General features: G+C 50.3%; 1 protein-coding gene across 1 annotated transcript; it reads left to right on the forward strand.

Moving 5' to 3' along the window:
• Pxdc1 (PX domain containing 1) lies at positions 1-26,095 on the forward strand. The gene is made up of 5 exons (XM_052728792.1): positions 1-891; positions 13,775-13,866; positions 14,605-14,722; positions 23,012-23,123; positions 25,015-26,095. Exons 1-5 carry the CDS (start codon positions 636-638, stop codon positions 25,130-25,132), a joined length of 696 nt encoding a protein of 231 aa, XP_052584752.1. The 5' UTR covers positions 1-635; the 3' UTR covers positions 25,133-26,095.
• The last annotated feature ends 1,829 nt before the right edge of the window (positions 26,096-27,924 follow it).

The raw sequence follows: 27,924 nt of genomic DNA on the forward strand, positions 1-27,924 counted from the left end.
GGACCAGCACCAGGCCCTCGGCCTCGATTCCCGCGCTCTATGGGCCCGCGTCCCCGCCCCATGCGGCGCCGCACGGTGACTCCAGACTCCTGCCGATCCCACCCCTGCGCCAGCCTGGCCGAGCGCTCAGCTCCGGGCTGGAGAATCCCGAAGATCCATAGAAGGAAAGAGTAGAAAGTCTCCCTGCGCGCCGGGAGAGCGCGGGGCTAGCCTTGCTCAGCAGCGGGCAGACTGGGAAGGCAGCGCCGCGTCTCCAGGACAGCCCTCGGCGGGGCCCGCCGCGGGTCAGCGGGAGGCGGGAGGGAGGTGCCGCAGCCGGGACTCGACGTAGACGCCCGCGCCGCCCGCGATGGGAAGTGCCTTATAAAGCCGCGGCTTGCGCGGCGGGACAGACTCCTGGCGGCGCCGCCCAGAGCGCGGACCGCACACAGCCGCCCCAGAGTGTGTACGGAGCCCGGGCACATCCGCGGGGTACCAGCCTCGCCCCAGGGAGACTCTTAAACGCCGTTGCTGGGCTCGACCGCGTCCTAAAGAAGGACCCCTGATCGCCCCTGTCCGGAACCACTCTGCCCAGGCGGACCCCGGGTTGGGGGCCGAGGGCGCCCCCGGCGGCAGGGGCATGCGCGGCCCGCGGCATGGCCTCGGCGGTGTTTGAGGGCACGTCGCTCGTGAACATGTTCGTGCGCGGCTGCTGGGTGAACGGGATCCGCAGGCTCATCGTCAGCCGGCGTGGCGACGAGGAGGAGTTCTTCGAGATCCGTACCGAGTGGTCGGACCGCAGCGTGCTCTACCTGCACCGCAGCTTCGCAGACCTGGGTCGCCTGTGCAAGCGCCTCCGTGACGCCTTCCCCGAGGACCGGCCCGAGCTGACGCGCGCGCCGCTGCGGCAAGGTGCGGGGCTGCAGGACTGGGGGCTGCGGGGCACCGGGGCCTGCGGGGCGCCGGGGGCTGCGGGCTGTGGGAGGAACAGAGTGACGAGATCGTGTCCAAGTGCAATGAAGTCAGCGGGAAGAGTTACTTAAACTGAGACTGTTTGTTCCCTAAAGAAGGGCACCCAGCTTTGGTTCAGGAAGGACTGGGAGCCGGCATGGAGCCTCCGGGCACACAATCCTGGAGGATAAATGAGGTGGGTGGGGAAGGGGACGAGGTCGGCAGGACCCTCGTCTGACTGTCCCAAAGAATGAGTCGCTTCTGAAAGAAAGCAGAGCTTTGCGAGGCGACACCCGGGGGCTGACAGCTACTGGGTTCCAGCCGCCTACCCCGCTATGGAGGACCAGTGGCGGCTCGAGTTATAGAGTGTCGGAACTGGGGGATTGCATCCAGTACGCTCGCTGCCCGGGTCCTGCCTGGGAGAGGCCCCGTCCCTTTTCTGCCCCAGGACAGTTGAGCCTGAGTGTGAAGTGCCACGCAGCAATCTTTTCCACCTCTCCTAGGAGGGGACTGCCCCGCCTGCATCTGTCGAGCCAACCCAGGGTCCCCACCCCTGAGCTGGGTCCGCATTCGGATTTGATTAGCCATGGCCGCCTCCTCCCTGGCCTTGTGACGGTCCTGGTTGGCTGTGATTCTTGTTTTCTCAAACAGCGGTGGCTTCCCCTTTCCTACGCCAGCAAAGGGACTGGAAGAGCAGAGGAAGCCGGAGAGAGGCCTTGGTTGAGCCCGGGAAGAGTGAGGTGTGGGGCGCTTAGCTGGGGACAGGAGCTTCTGAGTAGACTTCCCACCAGTGTGTGGCCTCCCGGGGCTCTGAGACCCATGGATCCAAGCCCTCCTTTCTTCAGAGTCCTCCAAGCAGCAATCTTGGGGCAGCTTGGGGCGAAGTTACTCAGGTTAGCCAGTACCTATCTCCTTGGCCGCCTGTCTGGCTAAGGTCTGAGATAACCTCCATTCCCCCTGGTGATAGGCCCCACCCGTGTGTGGATTATGTGGATAATTAGCTCCATTCTCATGACACATGCCCTGGCAGACACATCATTTGGACAGACTCCCAAAGCCAGTGAGTGTGGAGGCCCCAAGTGACAAGCCTGTTTTAGATCTCCATCCCAGCCCCTCCTGGTGGCGAGCACTATTTCAAAATTGGACCTGTTTGTTTGTTTTAAATTTGCTATTTGTTGTATTTTTAATTTAACAAATGAATGTCTGATCAGGAAAGCATAACAAAGGGTCGGTCGGTGGTTTACTCCGTGGCTTCTTCTGGAACAAGACAGGCCATAAACAAGTTGAGCTTCCGGGCTGTCCCTCTGAGCAGGTCTCAGAACTCAGCTGTTACCTCAGGCAAACTGGAACCGGGTCTCCATCTATAAGCATACCTATTACCTGTGGGCTTTTGTGAGGTGTGCAATGCCTGGTCGTGTCTGATGACAGCAAGTCTGTAAATGCCACCTGTTTACTGTCAGCGGGCCTCTTCTGGCCAGGGTTGCTCATGCCGAGGAGGGTGTGGGAAGGGGTGTGGCCTCAGTGTGGAACCACAGGTGAAAAAGATCTTCCCTGGGGCAGACGGGAGGAAATCATCATGCCCTGTTCACCTGGCCTCGTTTGCATTTATACAAACTCCTGGAATCATGTCCCAGGTGCTGCAGTGGATGAGAGCTGCTTCCGAGCATCTAAAGAGTGGGAGAATGCAGAAGTAGGGGTGAGAGTGTGGAGGTGGAGTGGCAGGGGCAGCAGGGGTGAGTCCCAGTGGCCACAGGGAAAGGAGTTTCCGACAGCCTGCTATGTAGCTATTAGAACTGTCCATCAATGGTGGCCGATTCCTATCTGATGGGAGCCTCTTACGAGGGTCCAGCTAGTAACCCCTAGACGGAATGAAGATGAATCCCGGGAGCAGCAGAGGGGTGACCATGAATCATGATCCGTTCTGATTCTCCTTTCTCTGCTTGGTTCTTGCCGAGTTTTGTTTCACAAAGCCAGGAAGGCCCCTTTCCTTTCTTTGATCCCTTCATGTCCAGGGAAGTCATACACCAAGTAAAATACCTCATCATAACACAAAAGAAGATTCTACTTCATTTCCGTGCAAATTTGTTATTTGCATCAAAAAAATTGGTCTGGATTTTTCAAACTTCAAACAGGAAAGGTATGCAGCTGTGTGTAGTGCTGGCATTTTAATCCCAGACGGTCAGATTCTCAAGTCTGTGTTTATTAAATTTCTGGGCTGGGCTAGGTTTGTGTTCTCGGTTCATTAGAAAAGCTTCCCAGGGAAATGTGTCTCCGAACTGATCCTGGCAGGCTGAGCTCCTGACACACAGCGGGCCAGCCATGGTTCTACTTTGCAGTTCTGAATCTTCATGCAGTTGAAGAGGTGTCAAGCCCTTAGCATTGGTTCCTCCAGAATTGCCATGAGAGAGATTTTAGATGGGGAGGATTGGACCTTTTTCTCCCTCTGTGGTGTTATGCTTGGTGGATGTCCATGGGCTTTTTATGTGGCAAGGGAATGGTGCCACTGCATGAGGGGAGGCACAGTGCTCACTCCTTTACCTTCCTGGCCTTCTGTTTCGATGAGCTAGTATAGTGCTGATCTCAGGACCATGGCTTCTGCCCTGTATCCACAGAACCCAGCCTCTCTCCAGACACTACAGTAGGTGGGCAGCTTACGACCCAGGGTTGAAATAGCCACCTCTTGCTGTGTTACCCTCCAACCCTGGGGGGCGGGTAGCTGCTTCCTGTGGACATTCTGTTTGGCTTGTCGAGGTGTTCCCCTCTTACTTTTCTGGTCTCATCATGGGGCTGTGTCTTGTGTTCGAGTCCTCCGTGGTGTGTATTACCTACTGGCTCACATTTGTGAGTGAGACCTCTCACTTTGTTTGTGTCTCACACACAGGCCTGCGTTTTAAAGCAGACACATGCGAATTTTTCCTGGTGACCATTTGAGGTTCCTGGAGTATTTTGATCCTCTTTTTAGTAACACCCATTGCAGATCTGTGACGTCAGAGCCCGCCTGGTTACCTCTGCAACTACAGATTCTATTTCAAAGGGGCCAGGCGAGCTTGAATCTTTGGTGACTACATTTTTGGGTTCACATTCATTTTTGTGGTCACATATAGGCTGCCAGGCACCGTGCAGGGGACAATGACATGAGGGAACAACTAAAGCCTTGCGACCTATCCTTTCGATCCGTATATTTTGGTTAGGAGACATGCATTGATAAATGAGAACACCAAGCAATCAAGAGATCACTGTGGCTGCAGTGGAGAGTGTGGCTAGGGAACTGGAGAGAGGCAGATGGTGGTCAGTCATGGTCTCCATCATCACTGAGAGCTCTGAGCCCGGGAATTGATTTGATCTGAGTTGAGCTCAAGCTGATGCGCCGAGAAAGATGGGCTAGAACAAGGGAGAGCGTGGAGGCAGGGCTGCTGGAGGGCTGTGGAGGGCTACTGGAGGGCTGCTGGAGGGCTGCTGGAGGGCTGCTGGAGGGCTGCTGGAGGGCTGCTGGAGGGCTGCTGGAGGGCTACTGGAGGGCTACTGGAGGGCTGCTGGAGGGCTGCTGGAGGGCTACTGGAGGGCTGCTGGAGGGCTGCTGGAGGACTGCTGGAGGGCTGCTGGGACCAGGTGTAAAGAAGCAGGTGTGAGAAGGGGATGGACCCTGATTGGCCCGGAAGAGAGCCACGGACGCATTGAGAGTCTAGAGGTTGATGTGTGGCACACAGCACAAGCCCAGAATTCTGGCACAGATGCCCCGTGCTGCAGTGAGGCCACCTCAGGCGATTATGGAGTGGGAGGTGCTGGCTGAGGGTGCCAACCTGGAACCTGGCATTTAGCAGCACAGTTTGTCATGTGAACCTGTGCACAGTGTTCCTGTCCTTGCTATATTCAATTTCATCACCAATGATGAGTCTCTTCAGTGCTCAGGACACGGGCTCTTCCTAGACTTGAGAGCTACAACTGGGATGGTACCAGGAAAGGTTGAACACTGATACAGCACCTGACTCCCACATCCCAGGCATTCCCCAGGTCTACCCCAGTTCCCCATCACATTGTCTTCCCCTGGATGTCAGTTTGATGTTTGATGTTGCCACTAAACAGGAAGAATGGTGCCTAATGGACGGACCAACTGCCACTCAGAGGCACCAACCGACTTGACTTTTGTAGTGAGCGTGCTACACATGGGTCTGGACGGCAAAGCAGGACATGGGGTTGCCACCTCTGCCTGGCCTTTGATGTTAGGGGTGGTGGGATGCTGCCCTTGACCTTTGCTGCAGCCCCATCCCCCTATAGAGCTTCCCCGGGGACATCCTGCCATCTGCTATCTGGGCACTTTTATTTCTCAGGGGATTTGGGCATCTCCTCTGACTCACTCACCGATTTTTGACTCTTCCGTGTGTAGGACCCCTGACCCGTCCTGTCCTGGGGTGCCTACCCCTCTTCTCTTCCTTGTTTTATATTTGTTCCCAGATCCACGTCCTGCTGCCCACACCAGGCTCCACTCTGGCATCCTGGACTTCTTCTTTTTCTTTTCTTTCTTTCCTTCATCTTTTTCTTTCTTTCTTTTTTTTTTTTTCTAAGACAGAGTTCTCTGTGTAGCCTTGGCTGCCCTGGAACTCACTATGTAGACCAGGCTGGCCTTGAACTCACAGAGATCTACCTGCCTCTTCCTCCCGAGTGCTGGAATTAAAGGCATGTGCCACCACCTGACGACTCTTCTTTTCCCATAAATGACTTCTTGGCTGTCCTTGGTTCCTGCTTCCCTGAGTTCATGCCGTAGATCTTGTTACTATGTCTTGGATAACCATGACTCCTGGGTTGCCTTGCCCAACGGTAGGTGGAACGAGTTAGAACTTACACAGCTGGTCCAGCACCTCGCACGTACATCACAGCTTCTCCCTGTGAAATGCTGAAGGAGATACTTGCCTCTTCTTCTCCACTGGGCCTCGCTGTGAGCCCGCAGGCACCCCCACCCCTCCTGATGTTTCTCTGCTGTCTGTTTGGCAGACATTTTGCAGAAGTGACAGGAAATCCATTCATGCATTGTGCCGGTTGGAAATAAGAGTAGCCACACTACTTGTGGACAGTGATACAGAGGGAATAAAAGGAGGAGGCCTGTGGTACCTCTCCACAGAGCTCAGCTTGCTGCCAATGAGGCGTGTGGGCTTGAACTTGGGAGGGTGCAAGGGGCTGGCAAGGAGGCACAAGGCAGCCTGTGTTTTGCTTGAGTGTCTTCAAAGGTGAAAGTCCAGGCCTTGGCACTTTCCCCTGGGCCAGCAGCAGGCTGGCAACAGTAGATTGAAGGCCCATACTGTCGTGTGTTGGCAGTGCCAGTCCACAGAAAGACAGTTAGGGTATTTTTGTATTTTGTGTTCTGGGGGGTCAAACTCGAGGTTTTGTGCATTCTACGCATCCGCTCTACCTCTGAGCTACACTCCCATCCCCACGTTAATGCTATTTCTGTTTGCCTTTGGTAGCTTTGGGTCACGCTATGCGTCCACTGGCTAATTTTAGTTGCCATCACTTAAAAGGTTATGTTTGGTCACTTCTCAATCTAGAGAAGCCCCTGAGAGCCCCTTGATGTGACTTTTGTCCCTGCTGGTGGGAAGACGGGGCAGAGTAGCCACAGGACTGTTCATTCTTGGTAGCTGCAGCATCTCCTGAATGAGGCCAGGTCACTGGTATGTGTGCTCATGTGATGAGGGCTGCCCTGATGACATCGAGGCCTGGTGCCTGTCTTCGTCCCACCCCAACTTGAGTGATGATGGTCACAAGCCACATCTTTCTTGTAACTGATTCATGCAAATTCCTTTTCCCGTTTGTTTGGAGAACCCAAGTCTCCTTACCTTTTGCTGAGGAGGAAAACATATTGCAGCACTTGGACAGAATGGGGAAAGGAGGCAAGTTGAAGGGACTTTGTCACATGGCATCCCTTATTCCCGCCATTACCTTTGCTGCTTCCTGTGTGAGAACATCAGGGGCCTGGGAGATTGGGTGGCCAAGCAGGGGACTCAGCCAGGTCACCAGAGGAGGACACTACATCTGATTCCAGACAGCCGGGGCTTGCCTTGTGTGCTCTGTCACCTGCTGCCTGCCCTGTGGCTTTCGGCCAAGTTGCTTGATCCTCATGGCTTGGTATTTCTGCCCTCCTCCTCCTGCTCCTCTTCCAATTAACATACAAAGTGATAGGTTTCATGGTGACAGTTCATATCCATATTTTCTTCTAATTTGCCTCCCAAACCACCCTCCCCCGTCCCCTTCTCTCCTTGCTGGTGGCTCATTCTTGCTATAATAACAATAAGAACATCTGTGTAGCAAGGTGATGAGTCCTACTGAGTAATAGTCACAAAGTGCTGAGCATCAAACTAGACACTTGGAGTTGCTGGCTTTCTCAACCTGTCTATCCTATGCCCTGAGTAATCCCAGTAACCCCAATAAAAGGCCTCTAGGTAGGAGAATGTGGGGAGGCCTGGTACCCAACAAGACCAGGGTCCTACGAAGCCGATCCACCTACTCATGCTTACAACAGTGCCCTTTGTTGGTGTGACCCCACCCTCCCAGCCACTCCCTGCCCTGGCTAAGAGAGAGAATGTACCATGTACCACAGTGGGGCTTGATTGGGCCTATGGTTTTATCGGTTCCCAAACTAGTATTTATTGCTTGGTGTGGGTCAGACTTGAGTGACTGAGGGAATCCGGGGTCAGTGTGTGCATCACTCCAAGAAACAGAATTGCTAAGCATGTGGGGTACTTGCTGCCAGAACCTGCCTGGGAAGCTGTGGTCTCCTTAAGCTTGTCTGTCTTTCTGCCTCAGCTCTTACCACTCCACATGCCCCATCCCCCAGCCTCAGGGTCTCTTGTGGGCCTCCATACTGCCTTCCTCCCTCAGTCCCTCCCTTACCCTCTACATCTGTTCACCCTTCAGGCCTGCTAGGGTGAGTAGGTCTGTGTTGTCCTAGGGCCTAGACCCTGCTAACAGTGTATGGCCACTGAATGCCTCCCAGCCGTCTGGTAGCCAGTACAAATGTCTAGGAGAGGCAGGGCTCCTGCCACAGTTTTGGCCACACCGTCCCCTGACCTCTGGTTTGTGAACTTGAGACAGCGTGCCCTTCCTGTGTGAGAGGTGAAAATGGGCAGGTATCCTGTACCTCTTATTTAAGACAGACTGGCAGGGGCCGGAGGGGTAGGGTAGCTCAGTGGTAGAGCATATGCCTAGCATGAAGGCAGCTTTAGGATTCATCTCCAGCACAGGGGGAAAGGAATGACCAAGTGAATGAGTTTTCTGTTTGTTTTGTTAAGATAGGGTCTCACTTGTAGCCCAGGCTGCCCTCAAATTTAATATTTTCCTGCCCCAGCTTCCTAAGGGCTGGAATTACAGGCATGTGCCACCATGCCTACTTGTGAATGGCTTCTGAAAACTGAGTTTTAGGAAGGGAATTTTGCTTTAGATGGGGGAGAATAATGAACAGAGAGGAGGGATTAAGAAAATAGGAAAAATCAGAAAGTTTGATTCAGATGCCTATTTTCTTCCCCACTGAGAAAACCGCTTGGTCCCTTTAAGAGGCGCCCCCCATCCCCCAACTGCCCCACCCACCCTATTCCCAACCCCCACCCCCACCCCCACCCTGCACGCTGAGAGCAGGAAACTGGAAGCAGGAAACTGGAAGCCTGGAAGGGGAAGGAAGAGCAGCTTCCTCCTGTGGGGTCCAGGGAAGATTCTTTCTGCCTCCACCTCTTCTGCTTCTTCCTCTTTTGTTCCCAGTCCAGCTTCTCATCCTGGGAGAGGTGTGGAGGGACACCTCCACCTAGGGTCCCTGGATGGGACATCACTCCTCTCCTCCATCTCTGTGGTCCCTGTAAGCCTGGCTGTGCCCACATCAGTCGGACAGAAGGGAGGGCAAACCCCCCAGCCAGAGTCCTCTGGCCTGTGAGAGGGTTCCAGGGACCGCTTAGTGTGGAGCACTGTTCTCCCTGGGTCAACACACGCTTGTGCATGTGCGTGCCACGTGCTTATGTTGTGCAATTGCACTGATGTTTTCCAGGGCTTGAGAACCACTGTAGCACCCGCCTCACAAAGAATTAGGAGCTGATTATTTCTTAGGCTCTGCTTTTTGAGTGGCCATGACTACTTGTTTAGAGGCTGGGGTTCCTGCTCAGTCGAGAGAGTCTTGCCTTGCAGTATTTAAGGCCCCGGGTTCCATCCCTAGCGAGGCAGAAGGAGGGAAGGAGAAAGAACCTAGATACTTAGAAGTTATTGAGCGTTTTTGTTTTGTTTTTTAATTTAAGGCTGTTGTCTCCAAAATATCTGTGTATTCAGCCTTTTAGGATCAGCCAGCTCCGAGACTGTCTACCTCTCCTGCAGCTCACGAATGAATACTTCCGAAGACCTGCACTTCGTGTGCAGTGCGTTGATGGGCACATTTGTTAATGGACAAAAAAGCCATTTCAGCGCAGTTGGTTATCTGGCTGCATTTGAAAATGCCCCCAACAGAAAGTTTCCCCCAGGGCTGTCCTTTGTGGAGAGTCAGATAGCGTCTTTCCTCTCAAGAGAGGCAGGTGCTGTGGGCCGTGGACATCCTTAATGCACTCCTCTCTTGACCTTGGCCGCATCTTGCCTTTATGACCAGAATTCCTCTGTGGCCCCACCTCACCCCATCCCCCACCCAGCAGAGAAAGCCTGGGCAGCTGTCAGATGTGTGGAGACCGAGCTCCGTTTAACAGAAACGTGGGACCTCAGACTCAGGTTTCGGAGATATCAGGAAACTAATTTGTTTATGCTTGCTTTGTTCAGTTTTGGGTCCGGGAATAAAGGTGTTTACTTTTGCCAAAAGCAGTCAATTATAAAATAGCCACAAACTGTTCTGTTCTTGTGAGGCTAAAGCCCCTCAGAGAGAAAGCCACACCCCCGAGATTGTGTCTGCTTCCTGAATGTGAGGGTTAAAGTAATGCACCACCACGCACTGCCAGGCTGACATCTAGTCCCTGAATATGCATGTATTTGGCTTTCTGAAATTTATATATCATATTGTTAATTTTTCAAGCTTTTAACTGCTTGTGCTAAACTTGGATAAATTCTTGTGTCACAAAGTATGTGTTGATAAATTTTAGAAGTTGAGGTTATATGAATAATTACTTTTTCAGAAATTAGAACACTTTCCGGGGTTATGAAACCTGGGTCACATTCTTCCCCATGTTGAAGAGTGGGCAATTGTCACTTCTGTGAGTTTGTGATTGAAATCCTTAGGCTTATGCGGTGTGTTGCCACCCCCTGCTGGCCAGTTATAGAACTACAGCCTCTCAATGAAGCTCTATTTTTTGAGCGCATCTGTTCACATTCACAACTATCTTGTCCACCTGCAGTACTGACCATTACAATTTCAGATAGCAAAGCCATGTTAGACATGATTTGGAAGTCACAGTTGTTTATGCTTGCTTCATTCAAGCATAAACAGTTTTGGTTCCAGGAATGAAGCAGGTGTTTGCTTTTGATGAAATCAGTTGAGCACAAACACATTCTCTGTTCTTTTCTTGCAAGGCTAAAGCCCTTTAGGGAGAAAGGTCCCCTAGGCAGCTCCAGGCTGACTTTTCTTAAACCGCCAATAATACTTGGAGTATAAAACTCAGAAGCATCAGGTACTCTAGAGCTATTGTATTTAAGTACATTAAAAAGTAAAGTTGAAATTGTATACACAAGTGACATTTGGAAAAGCCAGCCTGAGCCTTTAAGAGCCAACTGACTTAACCTCGAAGGAAAACACTGAGCAGATGCAAGAGGAGAATATGCAAATGTGAGCAAATAGTGCACTGTGCTGGTGGCCATCCCACTTAGACCATGGCTCCTGTCACCTGTCCCTGAACATGAAAACAGAGACCCCGTGAAGACCACTCTCAGAACTCCGCCTTTCACAGAGGCGCTTGGAGAGTCTGATATTATTACTACAGAGGTGGCAGGTATCTTGGAGAGTCTGATATTATTACTACAGAGGTGGCAGGTATTTGGGGATCCCGCCAGCTGTGAAACTAAGAAGCTCCAGGAGTGTGAAACAATTAGAAGTTTCCAGAGGAAAATTTATTTCATTTTCTGCATTGTGGCCCCAGGGCAGAGGGAGGGGTGGTGTGTGTGTGTGTGTGTGTGTGTGTGTGTGTGTGTGTGTGTGTGTGTGATTTCATCTTAAAATATTTTTGATAGAATTTTTTAAATGATTGAAGGGAAGTGATGTCCAGGGCCCCAAGGGAAGGGCACTGTGGGCTTTGGGGCTTGGGGCTGTCAGAAGCCAGGTGGCTGGTGGTGACTCATCTTTGCTGGCCTGGGGCTGATGGGGGTAAGGGCAGGCATGCTGAATGCTGGCTCTTTCCTGCCTCTTGAGGCTGTGCTCCTTGGCCTCGGGGCTGTAAATGCAGCAATGGTCATCGGGTTGTATTGCTCTTAGGAAAGCTTCCTCAAACACAGAGGAATCCACCATTTTGCAAAGCTGTTGAACCACCTGGTTAAGGGGCCAGTGTTCCTTGTCACTCGGGTGAGGGTGGTTTTTGGAGACAGGATGTGGTGCCTTAAGAAAGCCAATTTAGACTGCCAACTTGATGGTTACCAAGGAGCCAGCATGGGAAACTAAATGCTGAATGAAAACACCTCTACCTCACAGCCTCTGAGAGAATCGCCTGTCATTTCTGAGCTTGCGTGTGAGCGTCCCACAGGCTTCCCTTCCCCATTCAGATGTCTCTCCCTGTTCGAGTCTCAAGCATGCTTACATTTCCAAAGAACACCACTTGGCTTCTTTCATTCAGAAGCATAAAGATTGGTCCAAGGAAGCAGATGCAACCGAACTCGAAGAATGCCACTGAGCCCCGACTGTGCCAGAGTCTGCACTGTGGGCACTGGAGACTTGCTGGCCAGTGGGGCCTGTTTCTCAGTATTGTCCCAGAGCTGTGAGAAATGGCAGGGCATGGAACTGGTCAGGTGGGCTGGGGTCACATCTAGCAGGGCCAGTGTGCTGATGCTGTTTCTAGAGGACAGAAGGGTACCCTTGCTTTTCTTTACTGCAGCCTGGAAAATGGGTCATAGCAAAGACAGAGTGCGGGGCATGAAGTTCATGTTGAACATGAGACAAACAGCAAAGGGTATTTTCAGTAGACCAGCCTTTACTATTGTGTTCCTCCTCATTACATCTGGGGACTCTGGTAGGAGCTCCCAGGAACTATGTGTTCTGGTGCTTCCTAATTTCAATCAGGTTGTTTTTAGAAATTATTTTGATCACTTACCTAAACCTTAACACTTTGCCTTTTATGAACAAAACCAAACCAGAACCTGAAAGAAACTTTCAGGGACCGACCATAGTTCTGGGATCTAGGTCTCTGGGGTTCTGCTGCAGATCATGGGGACTGTGCCGTTCTGGTCATGCAGAGTCCGTGGAAAAAGCTAGTGTACAAAGGAGTCTGAATTCTGTCCCTTGAAAGCTGCTGGGAGAGGCTGAAGTGGGATGTCTTATGTTTGTATTGCTCATGGGAGACAGAGAAAACTCCATGTCTCCCAAGTATGGCCTTGAGCCATAAGATTTTAAAAATGAAATACTGCACAGTCCAACAGCCAGTCAGAGCCTGTGCTGACCACTCTGTGGTGCCCATAACAAGCACCGATGCTTGGGTTCCTGGAAAGGGCCATGACTCATGCCCACAAGGGCTTTCTCTGAGATCTTTTTCCCTTCTGAACATTGCGTTTAGATGACTTGTCTCAATATGGGCTCTGTTTACACAGACCTTGTGGTCTGGGCAGCTGTCACTGGCAGAGTGAGACCTTGTCTGTGTCATCAGGGCTGGTGGGTCCTGGGCCACCCACCCCTTGTGCAGTTATCTTACTGATGGCAACCGAGGGGGTCTCTGGCTAAGCTCTGGCTGTGTCCAGATGTTAGTGGCATGGGCCCCAGAATGTCCCACTGCAGGGACCATCCACCTGTGCCCTCATTCCACTATCATTTTTGGATGTGTGACATCGGTTGCAGCAAAGTCATACATCACTAATGTGTTTCCCAGGGGGAGGGGTAGCCCAGGACCTCACAGGTTAGCGCCTGACATACACAAGACAGAGTGAGTACTAAGTCTCCCTTATCTCATGCTTGCTTTTCTGTTCTCTTAGGCCAAAAGTTCTCAAAACAAACAGTTCCTAAGTTTCAAATGGCCTGCCATTCTGAGTAGCATGATGAGTTGCTAAGCCACCCCGCCCTGACTCCCCTGAGATGAGAATGGTTCCTTTGTCTCATATCTGTCTCCATGCTGTATATACCACCCCCACCCCACCCCCCACCCCCGCGCCAGTCATTAGCAGCTGGCCTGGTACCTCAGAGCTCAGGGTTCTACAGCCCCCATTTTGTTTAATGCTGGTCCTAAAGTGGGAGAGCAGTGATGTTGGCCACTGGGGCATGCAAAGAGAAACCACAAAGCCCCTCTTCAAGAGGAGAGGCGAATAGTCTCACCTGAATAAGGAGTCCAGAACCAAAACCACACCCACAACTGCAGGCAGAGGTGGCTAAGACCTGCTGTGGAGAGCATTGTCTGTGAAACTGTGGAGATGAAATTCATGGTAGCTTTCCCATCTCACTTCAAACTGCAAAAGCAACAGCCATGGCCATGGTACAGGATGTGGGCTGAATTATGGAGGAAGAAGTTTTCTCTTTTGGGGTCCAGTTCTACCTGTGATCTCAAACGTCCATGGGAGACACTGAGACGTATTTACCTTAGGAACAGGACAGTCTGCTGCGGAAGAGAGCATGGGGTAGTGTCCTCATCATGGGACACCTGTTGTCATCTGTCACTTGTTTCATCACAGGCCCCTCGCTTCTCTGACCTGGCCACTCCTGCCTCTCTTCTAGGACTGCTTGCCATCAAGGAAGCACATGACACAGAGACCAGGCTCAATGAGGTCGAGAAGCTACTGGAGACTGTCATCAGCATGCCCTGTAAGGTGAGCGAGACGTTGCGGTGGGGCGGGGAGACCAGAGTGGCCGGTCACCACCCAGGCTCGTAGACGGCTCCCCGTATCCCACTCAGCGTCTCATTCCCACTAGACATCCCGGCCAACAATCAAGGGAAGGAAGGCTTCTGTGGGCTCTGCTAGGTTCTCTCGAGTCATGGGGTGTGAAGCAGGAGGGCACCGGGCCTTCTACAGAAACAGTGGCCTTAGCTTTCTTCCCTTGCCTCAGAACCTGCTCTCCTTAGATTTAGAACAGGCACTAGGAAGCCAAGGGCAATTTCAGCGTCATTGGCAGCCACGGTGTTCAGTTCCATCTCCCTGGAACTCACATCCTGAGTCTGTGAGCTTGATGTGGAGAACTAAGAACCTGAACAGTCAGGCAGGACACCTTAGCTCTGTTTTCCCCGCTGGCAAATGGTTGAGGTAGAAGCAGCCATGCTGATAGTAAAGGAGGGAGCTGGGTGTGAAATGCCAGCCATGTGCAAAGCATTCCACAGAGCCACCCACCCTAGCCAGAGGCCTTGCCCGTTAGCCACTTGTAAACAAAGAAATTGCAGTGATCCAGTTACTGGGCATAGGACATCAACCAGCCCCTGCACAGGCCCGGGACTGCCTTCTGAGCTTCCTATCAGTTGGGGTTACCTCTGTGCACAAGCACCACCCCATCACACACATGGGACCCACTGTGGAGAGCTTTTCATCTCCAGTAATTACTCTGTTTATCCCCAGTATTCCAGGTCTGAGGTGGTGCTCACCTTCTTTGAGAGATCGCCTCTGGATCAGGTGTTAAAAAATGATAATGTCCATAAAATTCAACCCAGCTTTCAAAGTCCTGTCAAAATATCAGGTAAGAGCTGCAGTGAAGGCATGGGAGCACTGCTCTCCTTGGCTGGGGTGGCTGCAAGTGTGGTATTTCGGTGGGTGGGCTCAGCCTCCCCCTTGGGAAGAGCAGAGGGCATTCGGTGAGAAGCTGGTGGAGTAGGAGCTGGGAGTCATCCGTGGGAGGTGAAGGAAGGAGGGAAGACAGGCAAGGCAGAGTGATGGTGCTCTTGTGTCTTTACCACACAGGGATGACAATCCCAGTTGTGTGCATGGGTTAGCTGGGTGGGTGGGTCTAGGACCTGGGGTGGGAGAGGTCTCCTAGATATGACTCTGAGTGCACAGGGTGGGTGGTCCATCGGGGCTGTTCGGTGTCCGGAAGCTTCCTGGATTATCTTAAAGGAGAGTGGACAATGTGAGGGCCTAGGGGCCTCCTGGTAACTGGAACCTGGCCTCTAGAACCTTCTTTGTAGCTGATTGTAAGGAGTGAGGCTGTTTGTCTGGGCTGACGTCTGTGAACCCTCATCCTCCCGAGTTCACCACTGGCTCTGAAGTTTCACTGGTTGTCAAATGGGGCTCTGATTCCCTACCTGGCACATGGGAAAGCTGCTCTAGAGTCTGAGTGGGAACCGTGCACTGAGTTCTAGGCCTGTGTGTTGCATTATTTCATTGAATGGGAAAGAGAACAGCAGAATCCTTAAAGGGGCGGAACCTTGCTTCAAGATGACCCAGAAGCACCGCAGTTAAGCAGACAGATGAGTTTGAGGAGCTGCCTCTAGAGGAGTCCCCTGTCCCCTGTCCCCTGTCTTGCCTTATTTTATCATGTAATGATCATATCATGATGTAATGATCACGTGGTGCATGTTTATCTTGTAAGGCTGAAATAATGGGGTGGAATTAAAGGGGTGAATGCAGATGCCACATGGGGCTTTAAGTCAGTTTTTATGTATTTTTTTGCAAGGACTGGTGACAGGCAGGTCCTTGCTGCTGTATGAGAACTCCCTGGTGGCCTTTGCTCATGACAGAGGTGCAGCATCCAGGCCTACAAAGGCAGGAATCTTATCTGTCTTGTGCACCTTGAGACACCAGACCATGTGAGATGTTACGCCTGGCTCCAAACACACTGCAAAACAAGCTGTTGCATCAGAGAAGACCAGGGATGGGAGGGTCAACAAGTAGGAAGAAATGGGGCAGGGGGATTGGGAATTTGCCCCTTAGGCACTGGTGGACCTGAATGGAAAGAGTTGGCCAGGGGCTGGTTTGGGGCCAGCTTGGCACAGAACCCTGGCTAACAAGAAGGGCATTTGTGAATGGCCTGCAGCCAAAAGTCTTGGTGCAAGGTATGGTGTGTGTGTGTGTGTGTGTGTGTGTGTGTGCGCACATGTGGTATGGGATTGTTGCTACGTGAGGCCACAGTCTGGGGACTAGCCTCCTTCCTCGGGGAAGTGTTTGGAACTCTTCTACAGGTTTCCTCCACTCCTGAGGCTCTACGCTTGGCTGTTCCCAGCCCTCCTGTTTTGGCTGTCAAACAACCAGGCCTCTCTGGAGCCAGAGCTTCCTAATGAACTGAGAGCATGGATATGAACTGAGAGCATGGATATGAACTGAGAGCATGGATATGAACTGAGAGCATGGATATGAACTGAGTGCATGGATATGAACTGAGTGCATGGATATGAACTGAGCATGGGTATGAACTGAGTGCATGGATGTGAACTGAGTGCATGGATATGAACTGAGAGTGTAGATATGAACTGAGAGCATGGATATGAACTGAGTGCATGGATATGAACTGAGGAGAGCATGGATATGAACTGAGGAGAGCATGGATATGAACTGACAGCATGGATATGAACTGATGTGTATACAGGGAGCAGCATTCTGTCAGCCCCACTTAGGATGTACTTCCCTCTTCACTGAGGAAGCAGACACATTCAATAAGCTGCAGAGACTTCCACACTGATTTCTCTTTTTTTTAAGATTTATTTATTTTTTATATGTATGAGTATTTTGGCTACATGTATGTCTATGCACCACATGCATGAGGTACTTATGGAGGCCAGAATAGGGCATTGAATCCCTTGGAACTGGAATTATGGGTAGTTTATGAGCTACCATGTGGAGGCGGGGAATCGAACCCGATCATCTGCAAGAGCAACAATTGCTCTTAACTGCTGATTAAGAGCATCTATCTCCTAAGTTCCACCCGCAACCACTGATTCTAATGCTGCTTTTTGCTCAGAAGCACTGGCATCTTCTTGGGGGAAACTGGTCCCTTGTGGGCACCTCAGGCTTTCCGGTCTCAGTGCCCTTATTCACCAGTATGTTTCTGGGCATGTGACTCTCAGGAGGAGGCCCAGAGTCAGGAGTTCTGGCTTCTCAGGAACCCATGCACACGACCTTCCCTGTTGCCTCTCTCTTTCTCCAGAGTTCACCCCATGTGCTGACATGAGGAACCCCAAACTGACTCCTGATGGTCATTGCTTTTCTCAAAGCCTCACCCACAGAATAAAGCCCAACTTTCTTGTCATCTCAGATAGATTAAAGTCTGAATGGTGGATGAATTTTGATCTTGTCACATCCTCTCCACACCCTGGGTCTCCTCCACTAGACTCTGGTCATGGTTTGAGCTGTGACCCTCAAGGGTCACCAAGGCAAACACTTCCCACCCACTGCCATTCTCATCGATTCTGTCCATTTAGGAAACAGATGTTGATGGCCAAGATCTATACTGATCCCTCTTCCCTTCTCTTAAGGGGTTTCTTCATGCAGTCTGGCATTTGGGGAGATGGTGAGTGCTATGGAATTGGCACAGAACCCTGCCCTCTCTTGGGATGGTGATTTACCAAGCCTGGGCCCTGAGTGTCCAGACTTTTCCCTTTGAATGTTGAGGCTGTAGGTGGTGAGGGCTCCACCAGATGGCACCAGGCACTGGTTGTGCTGAACAATCTTGTCAATATTCTGGGGCCTCATCAAGGATAACCACTCAGACTTAAGCATTCCTTTCCTGTGTTGATTTAAATGTTTATTAAACATAAGTAAGAGAGCACAGATCTTAAGTGTTCTGCAGTGAGGTCACATCTATGCAGCACAAGGAAACAGAGGTCTCAGCTCCACCTAGTTATGGCTAGTAGGACCAATAGATTTCAGCCACAAACGTGGGTTGTTCCCATTCAACGTTTGAGAGGAAATACATTGTGTGTGTGTGTGCGTGTGTGCGTGCGTGTGTGTGTGTGTGTGTGTGTGTGTGTGTGTGTGTGTGTGTGCGCGCGCTCGTGTGTGTGTTCTTTAATTCAGTATCTATTCAATCTTAGCCTTAATTTTTACTATACAGGGATAGACAGCCAGTTAATAAAAGGATATTGTTTACGCTTTTGTTCTGTTGCTGGAATAAACTGAAAATAGAGTGCCAGGGAGGACTTAGAAGGGAGGAAGGTTATACTGTGAATGCTTCCGTGGCTGACTAAAGACCTGTAGAAGAAATGGAATCAGAGAATTGATGACCTGAGGGGTGGTGGCATAAGGTACATGTAGACGCTGCCACAGTTACAAATTAGGAAAATCACCATTCCAGCACCATGCACATGGATTGGAAGATGTTCTAAAAAAAAAAAAAAAAATCCATTGATGGAGATAAGCTAAGCAGTGGGTGGAAGTTCAAGGGAAACAGGGTTTGCACAGTATATAGGCCTTATCTTCTAAGATATTTGTTAATGGATATTGGACAGTGGGCCTATGGATATTGTGCAGTATACACATGCATACAAGCACACCCCATGTTTCCACAGAGGGGCACTCAACAGGCCCTGTGGGACTCCTCCCAATGTCGCGTCACCTAGTTCTAACCACCTGGGACTCCAGCTCCAGGAAGAGTTGTAAAGTAGCTCACCTGAATTCTTTACAAGTCATGAGAAACACGGAAAGACCAGGAGCCCTTGGAGTCACTTAGCTCGGTACAACGAGGAGTCCTGGATCGGATCTGTAGCAGAAGAAAGGGTCATTAGTAGGATGCTGGGGAACCCCGCTGAAGGGACTCTACACTTAGTGGCATTGTCTCCTTGAGATTCCCTGGATGTGATGAGGCACCCTAACTGTATGAAGTGTTGACGTAGGGGAGCTGCTGTGGGGTATGTCCGAGCCTTGTCTACATCTTCATGGCTTCATGGCTACCTGTAATTCTAAAGTGAACAAAACTATAAATTAAACATTACAAAATAGGAATATAAGAGTATCTTGAGGTCTGAGGCGTGCCTCAGAGGCAGAACCACTGCCTAGCATATTTGAGGCCTTGAGTTTGATCCTTGCATAGGGGTGGGTGGGGTTTAACTTGAAAATGAACTGTTTCTAGAGTTAGGGATGGGACTTAAAAAAATTGAACTAGCTAGTGATTTTTTTGCTGTGGGTTCTGAACTGACATGCAGGAAATTCATATCTTAAGTTTGTTTAAAAATAGGCTGCAGGCCCTATCATTTTTCTTTCATCATGCCCACCCCTAGTGACTCACTTTCTCCAGCTAGGCTCACCTCCTAAAGGTTTCCCAACCTTCCAGAAGAGCACAACCAGCTGGGGACAGTGTTCAAACACACAGGCCTTTGGGGGACGTTTCAATTCAGACCACAGCTCCACCCTCCTGTGAAGACTGATCCGAGGGCCTTCGCATTCAAGCTGCTGTTCAGTGTGTGGATGGCGCCTGGGGAGGGCGCCACTGAGCAACTATTAGCAAAGGGGGCCATTTTAAACCCATGGCCTCTGCAGTTAGATACGGCTACACTTAGACTTTCTTTGTTGTAAGGTTTAGATAATTCCTCTGAGGTCTTTAAGTCACAGCTCCTCTTAAGACATTGTTTTGAAGTGGATGGAAGAAATAAAAACATAAACTGTGACAGAATCTTTGCTCCAGCTTTAGCGAGCAGAGGTAGAGGAGAGCCGTGTGTGTCTGGCTAGGTGTTGAGCCTGCTGTGATACCTGCTTTTGTGTCCCAGTGTTTCCCAGCAACCCAGCCATCCCTCTCCAAGCCAGCTTGGAATGGCTGCATTAAAGGTTTATAGATCCAGCTGTGTGTATGCTCAGAGTGATGAGGGTGAGGATCGGGATCCAAGAGGGACCAAGAGCTTCCTGGGGATCATCTTCTGGGAAATACTGGCAATTTGAGCAGGGTCCCTTTGTGACCTTAGGCTGGAACTTTAAGGGATTGGAGACCAATCTACTTACTGACCTCAGGCCCCGACTGGCTTTGGGAACTTTAGATCTCATTTATGTGCCCAAAGGCTCTTTGTCATAGACCAGCTGAGGAGTGACTTGTTCCAAATCTATTCTGGAGGAACCAGCATAAATTCCACTTCCTAGACTCCACAATTCGCATTGAGCAAAAATTAGGCATGCCAGGAGCTCCAGGAGTTTTTACAGAAGTGACTTGCATCAGTGACATCTGTTTGAACTCCCAGGATCCCTCCCCCACCCCAGATTCCCTCGGCAAAGAGGTAGGAGAAGGAGACCTCGGCTAAGGCTGTCAGTTAGCGGTGTAGAGGCTGCACTAGGGCTGCCTGCACTTCCTCAGACAGACAGATTTGGGTCAGAGTTAATGAGAACAACAAAGAGAGAGACTCTCTGCTGCCACACCCTTTGAGCGGGGAGGCGAGGGAATCGGAACTTGTGTGGGGTTCAGTGGTTTTCGGTCTGACAGATCACTAGCTAAGCATCTTCCCTTTGTTCTTTGTACAAAGAAGGGTAGCTGACCTGAGTTCCTAGACCCACTCCTTGGTGGTTTGTAGAGTTCTGCGCCAGGTGGAAGGGTAGGGAAGGCAGGGAGGAAACCAGAAGCTGATATGTGACTGATTGAGAAGTGCTGCAGAGCCATGACACATGCTGGTCCCTTCTCCAGGAAGCCGGACATGCATTTCAGCAATACTTAGCAAACTGAGGAATAATCGTTTTGTGAGAGGGAAAAGGAAACCTATTTTTCTTTATTCCTTTCTGGGTAGTTCCCTAATTCTCTGCATATGGAGAAATGTTCACAGAATGGAGCACCAAATGCTCAGAAAGGTTAAAAATAAAGAGGAAGTAACAATCTCATCATGAAAAAGCAAATTTTATACTCAGGAATAAGTTAGACCATGGTCAAGAGGGGAGAGGACTAAGAGAATCCTTTAGACACAAAGGCCTCTGATGTCCGTAACCCTTAAGATGGGGAGAGATGCTCTTGTTGGCTGTGTCTGCCAGGAGGAGAGGAGGGACTCAAGTCAGCTGCCTCCCTAAAGGGAGGATGAGACCTTGTGAACAAAACATACCCATCATCTGGGGTATGCGTTAAGCGTGTCTTTTAGGGTGAGAGCCTGGCTTGCGAGAACTAACAGAGGTGATCCTGAAAATTGAGCTTAGCTGCCTAAGAGCCAAGGACTGGAGATGAGCGAGGTTCACAGAAAAGGGAAGATCCCAAGGCCAAGATGGCACCTAGGGTGCTGAGCTCCTGAGGAGAGAGAGAGAAATGCAGTCCCTTCTGAAATGTCAAGGCTGCAGTAGATTAAAAACAGAGAGAGAGCCAAGCCATCCTGGGTTCTCACACAGTATCTGTAGTCCAGAATCTGTGGATTCAACCAAGCACAGGCCAAAATACTGGGGGAAAGTACTATGTCTACTGATCAAGTGCAGTCCTTTCTCCTCACTCATTATAATAATGATTTACATATCATTTACATTGTATCAGGTGTTATACGTCATCATTATAATAGTGATTTACTTATCATTTACATTGTATCAGGTATTATCTGTGATCTGAAGATGATGTAAAGTCTAGATGGAGGATGGGTGCAGATTCTAGAAACACTGCCCTGTTTTGCATTAGAGATTTGAACATTGGTTAAGTTTTACGGTTTAAATACTTGCTTGCCATGATGGAGTTCAGGACATCATGGGATACTAGAGTTAGGTAAATTTTTGGAGATTCTCAAATACAATCTTGAAGGTGTCCCATGGAGGAGAGGAGTCCCACGGCCCTGAAACTTCAGTCTAAACCTCCAGCTTAGTGACTGCCACCAATCCTCCATTTCAGCCCTTCCAGCCATGCGAGAGCCCCTGGAACCTAACAGCTGGTGTAGATACAGGAAGCCGCTTTTGTTTGATTTTTCTAAAGTACCCACATCTGTGCTTATGGGGGAAATATATATATATATATATATATATATATATATATATATATATATATATACAATTTTATGAAGCAAAGCCAGCTAGAGCTCATTTAAAATGCACTCTGATCTCATCTGAGGCTTAGGACTGGCCAAGATGTGGATGCTGCCAGCCCTGTCTCAGCCAGGGCTGAGGTCAGAAAGGGCAGGAAAACTGTGTGATGTCACATGTCACAATGATACATAGATCCGGCCTCAAACTTGAGCCCAGCCCTGTCTACTTGCCTCCATCTTCCACTGTAAACCCATGGGGAAGGGCACACGGGGAGGTGCTCCGATAGCCATAGAACCTTCCTTCAGGGACATGCACACTGCGCCTGCGGACCCTGGTGTCAGTACCTTAATCTGCATGTCTGAGCCCTAGAAGGAGTCTCTGGGCAGCGGGAGCGAGAACTAGGACAACAGGTGATGGGGGACATTGATGTCAACTTCACTTCTGAAGTTTTATTTCACAATTTCATACACACACAATATGTGCTGTATAGTCCCCTCACCCAATGTTCTCTCGTCACCCTCTCCTTCCCACACCGAACCCCTTCTCTTTACAGTCCCTCCCCCATTTCATGTCTTTTTTAATGACACACTATATTTAATTAGAGTGGCTGGCTTGAGCATGGGTGGGAGGTTATTTATTGAGCAAGAACAACTTGACTGTGTCTACAGCACTGAGGAATATCACTTCCCCTTCCACGGTTCCCATTACTAACTGCCTATAGCTCATCAGGAAGGGGTGGGACTTTATAAGTCCCTCTTCCACCCGTGACAGATGTTGATGGATCCAGTCTTGTGCAGGTAATCACTGTTGTTGTGAATTCCTGGGTGCAACAGCTGGGTCAAGTCCAGAAGACAGCATCTCGTAGCCCTCCTCGACATCCTCCAGCTCTTACATTCTTTCTGTCTCCTCATCCACAATGGTCCCTGAGCCTTGGATAGGGTGCTATAGATGTCCCGTTTGGGGCTGAGCACTTAGCATCACTTATTCCCAGCACTGTGATCAATCATGAGTTTGCATTAACAACTGCCCACTGCGGAAAGAAAGCTTCTCTGGCCAAGGCTGAGAGCAGTCAGTCTGTGAGAAATCCTGAAGTTCCAGCCCTCAGGCTCTGACCTCTCCTTATGGCTTTGGTTTCCAGAAATCATGAGGTCCAATGGATTTTGTTTGGCAAACACAGAAACAATAGTCATTGATCACAGCATACCCAACGGGAAGGACCAGCTCCTGGATGCGGATTCCACAGAGCATTTGTGAGTACACAGCTTCTTATGTGGGGTTGAAAGCTGGTGGCTTGTGCAGTACTCTATAAGAAGGAAAGGACATGGCCCCAGGCACCCAGCAGCAGATGCTGCCAGTTTAGGGGTTCCTATTTTAAAAGCTTGTGAGAGTTTGGTTAATGGATCTAGGGAGAGGCCTCATCACCCAATCACTAGATGTGAGGGGACTTCTGAAGAAGTTGCAAAGCTCTAGGATCTAGTTTGTGCTGGCTCTGAGGTGTGAAACCCAAACTTCTGGTTCAGGATCCAGGATCTGTATTACTCTATACTTCCTGGACTGGGGCTGTGACACACAGGTGGTCTCACAAGTTTATGAGTGCACCATTAGAACCTTATTCTAGAGAGGAGCATGGATTACTGAGGGCTGGACAGCCAAGGCCACTGTTGCCTGCAGTCTCCCACCTCTGCAATGGGGCTTTCTGACCAGAACGTGCTGGAGAGAGCTTGCCACCTAGAGGCCTGGAGGAACAGCTGCTTGCATGCTTAGCTCCTGCAGGTCAGCTCCTTGGTGAATTACCTGGGTAGCAGAGTCCTCCGACAGGGTGACAGGAAGTCTGGCTTTGTTGCTGGGTGTTCCTGAGGACAGAAAGGGGTCCCTGGGAATGTGGTAGAGGCAGACCTAGGTAGGCCCTGTAGCAGGTGGTGGTGTGAAAAGGTCTCCAGCTGACTCCTCTACAATGACAGTCTCTGGCTAGCACTTCCTCACACAAAGCTGAAGGACTTTTTTTTCCATTAACACTCATTCAGTGTGTACCAGAATGCCATCTCTGCTGGCCACAGGTCCCCAAGAAACTGCATGTGGTGGGAGCAGTATCCAGGGGTGTCTTGGCCAGGCATGCCTAGAGGCTAGGATTATTCTGTCAACACAGCTTCTCACCACATTCTCGTGCAAGCTTCCAGTATCTTGCCCTCTGTGAAGTTCTTCAGTATTCCCAGTGACTGTGCTCCAGAACATGCTTCAGCCTCTTAGAAGTAGGCTGTTGAACACTCAGAGACCGGAAGGCTGGTGGCACTTGATGCTTACCATGTGGCCCTGGGCTGTGAGTAGGGCCTGTCATGCAGTGGAATCTCTGCAGACAGCATCCAAATTTGACCCAGAAGGAAGGTGGGCACCAGTGAGGGAGCATTTAGGGATCGGTATGTCTGATGGAGAAGGGGCAGGAGGGTCAGCGGGAGCCCCTGGTAGTGCTGGTCCTGAGGCCTTTGGCCATTCTTCTTCCAGCTTCCCATTGTTCCTCCCATGTTCAGGACATCCTTTGGTCTGAGGGGAAGTGATGAAGGCAGTTCAGGTGGTGGGAAGTTCAGGATGGTCCTGTGCACACACTGTGTAAGCATCCCACATCCACGCCGTTTTCATCCTTCTGAGCCTGAATCTGGATCAAACCAGGCTTGGCCACCAGGTAGAGCCTCCCTCCATGACTGTAGGGAGCCTCCTGTCGTGTGCCTCTCTGGTGTCCTTGCAAGCTCCTGTTCCCTGAGGAAACATGCCCTCCACCTGCCCAGTCCCTGCTGCTCTCCAAGCTGATACAGAGCCTGGCACAGAACAGGAGCCAGAATATCACTGCACATACAGGAAGGATGAAGGCCCCACTGCTCTGCTGAAACAGAGGCAGGAAGTAGTTGCAGAGGCACCAAAGCTCAGAAACCCTTGCTGCGCAGCGCCACCCATTTTATCCAGTTTGTATATTCACGGTTCTTCCCGTGTGTCTGCCCCATGCCTGGGAAGGACCTCATCTCATTGACATCCCTCGTCCCCTTCCACAGAGCCTGGATCTCTCCGCATCCTCGCACTGCACTGGCTGCCCCTTGTCCCGCCTCTTGTCCTTTTCCCTCTAGCCGAGGTCACCTCTGTTGTCTCTTCCAGGTTTGAGAATGGCGGCGAGTTCTCTCCGGAGCTGGAGGATGGTGATGACCCAGCAGCTTATGTCACCAACTTGTCCTATTACCACCTGGTTCCGTTTGAGACAGACATTTTGGACTGAGCCACTCCATCAGGCCTTCTCTGCCTCGGTCCTTGGCCGCATGTCCTCATGCTGTCCACTGTGTGGCTCCCAAGGGCCAAAGCTGCTGCTCAGCCTGGGCCTCCCGGGCCCTGAGGTTCACCAGGCCTAGATGTCCTGAAAGCAGGAAGCACAGGGGCTCTTGATGTCCACAGGCTGACGCCAGCAACAGGAGGCCACAAGTCCTGCAGCTCTGAGGGGTCTTCCACCAGCACTCAGCCCCGCTAGCCTGCCTCTTCTCCCGGGATGCACTGTTCCTGCGGGCCATGCTTCCTCTTGTTCTCACTGCCTACTTGAGGGGAGCATTCCGCTTGGTCACGCGGCCCCGACTCCCCACATGTCTCTCCTGTGTCAAAGGCACATTTCAAGAGGATTTTTGATAAGTCGCCAAGTTCTGGACCACAAGGGCAGGGGATAGTACGTGACTCAGGGCTTCCCTGAGATGTGTGGCTTTCGTTTCTTGCTTGACATCTCCTCCCTGGAAATGGGGTTTGGGGGTCAGCTGGAAGGAGTGTTCACACAATGTCAAGCCTGGAGGGAAGTGCGGGCTTCAGGGAGGGGAAAGCATTCCGAGTCCTGTGTGTATGAACCCAGTGTGGTTTTCCTCCAGAGAAAAGAGTTCCTCCCCTCTGCCAGCACCTGTCAGCTCTCCTGCCTGACTGTGATGCTGTTACCATCTAGGGTGCTCGAAGCTCCTCCCCTGGTGCACTCAATGGCATAATCGCCATGATGAATCAGAAAGGAAGGGATGGGGAGGAAGGGAAGCTTACGGCTTGGACCCCAGGAAAGTCTGGGTCCTGCCGGCTCGTCTCGTCTCCTCACGGTATCTACTAACGACCAGCATTTGCTAATGTAAATAATAGTAAATTATTGAAAATTCTAATTCTTTTACACAGCCTGTTTTTAATCTATTTTAATTAAATAAAATCTATTGCTCTACTTTGATCTAGTGGGGATGTTTGTGTAAAAAGATGTGGTTCATTTTGTTCCTTGCCTAGGGATAAGAAAGAAGGTAAAGGCTGACGGCCACCCACCCCACCTCTACCCTGAGACCTGACCCAGGCACTCTTCCTGACACACTAGTATTTAGGAAATGTGTTCTCACCCCAGGGAGGGATCTATCCAAACCAGATACTGAACACACAGCTTGGGTTTGCTTTCATTTTGACTTAGGGGTTCCCCCTTCTCTGCTTTCCTCTTTGGCACTCACAGGAAGCGTCTCTCGCGACCCAGCTACAATACAAACAGTATTTCCGTGAATTTTGCCTTCCAGCTGTGTTCAACTTAAGGCATCCTGCTTTTCATATATGCTACTGAGGGACTGGTGGGGGTCGACCAGTTATCTTTGATGTCTTACTATCAAAATAAGATCAATACAAAAAGAGAGTTTCCCTTAGCAATTAACACCAATGTGTGCACACCTTTAATCCCAGCACTGGGGGGCGGGGGGACAGAGACATGGGGATCTTTGTGAATTCAAGGCCAGTTCGGTCTACATCATGAGACTCTGTCTCAAAAACAAAAGCAAAACCAAACAAAACCCAATGTGTTCAGTTAATTCCAATCCATCTTTCAACGTTTGATGCCTGGGTCATCCTCACTGAACACACTCTACAGACATGCTCCTCAAACCTGCGCTTGGCCAGGGACTTTGTCTCTTCTGCTCAAACTACTGGCTCAGACTACTTCTCTGTCACACGTGAGTTTGGTTCCACAGCCTCTTTCAGACTTCCCCCAAGGAAGTATTATTTTCTTTTCCTATAGAATTGTTCAATGTGGCCTCTAAAATACAGGCCAAATATCTTTGTGTTTGTTGTCCTATCAAAACAGCCCATTCTCTGTCTTTTTTGGGGGAAACTGTGCACTTCCAAGCCAGTTCTTCATGTTTCCACATTGCAAAGAACCAGAAAGGCTGGAGTGTGATGCTCACTTGGTAGAATGCTCACTTACCATGTACAAAGCCCTGGGTTCAGTCCCCAGCACCACATAAAACCAGGCATGGTATCACATGTCTTTAATCTCCACTCTAGGGAAATAGAAGCAGGAGGACCAGTTCGAGGTCATCTTTGGCTATAGATGGAATTCAGTGACACCCTATGATATACGAGACTCTGTCTCAACTCTGTTCTATTGCCCTTTATTACTCTTTATTCCAACTTTTGGAATGCATCACCCATTGAAGTAAGCAAAGGCAGCTACATGGAGCCCTGTAAAGTGTAAAGTGCAGGGTTAATCATGAGGTGTGCAGACATGCTACACTTTGGGTTTTCTTGGTACCCCTAAAATGGGGTAAAACCAGATGCCCGTAGACTAGTAATAAAGAGGTTTTTAGCATTTTTGTTCCCACTCTGACCCTCAAAACCACTGCTTAGTTTCTAGTGTAACCATCACATATATGTGATACTTCTCACTACTGGGGATTGGAACCAGGGACTTGCACATTAGGTGTGTAGTCTACCACTGAGTGTAGAAAAAGTGAAGTATAAGTGAATGGGGTTTTTTGTTGTTTTTTGTTTGTTTTGTTTTGAGAAAAGTTCTGGCTGGTATGAATTCAAAAATCTTCCTTCCTCAGACTCCTGAGTGCTGGGATTGCAGATGGATATTCCTTACAGTGTGATGGTGAGGTTTCTGACACTCAGCATCTTCTTCGGGGGTATAGGGTCACAGATCTATGGAGGACAAAGAGTTTGTCTGGCGTACAGGAAGACATCACTGCTGTTTAGTATGGCTGCTATTGTCAGATATATTAGTTTCCAATAGAGAGAAGTCTGACT

The sequence above is a fragment of the Peromyscus californicus genome, unplaced genomic scaffold (assembly GCF_007827085.1).
Source record: "Peromyscus californicus insignis strain IS unplaced genomic scaffold, ASM782708v3 Scaffold_8__1_contigs__length_139910024, whole genome shotgun sequence".
In the NCBI taxonomy this organism is placed as follows: Eukaryota; Metazoa; Chordata; class Mammalia; order Rodentia; family Cricetidae; genus Peromyscus; species Peromyscus californicus.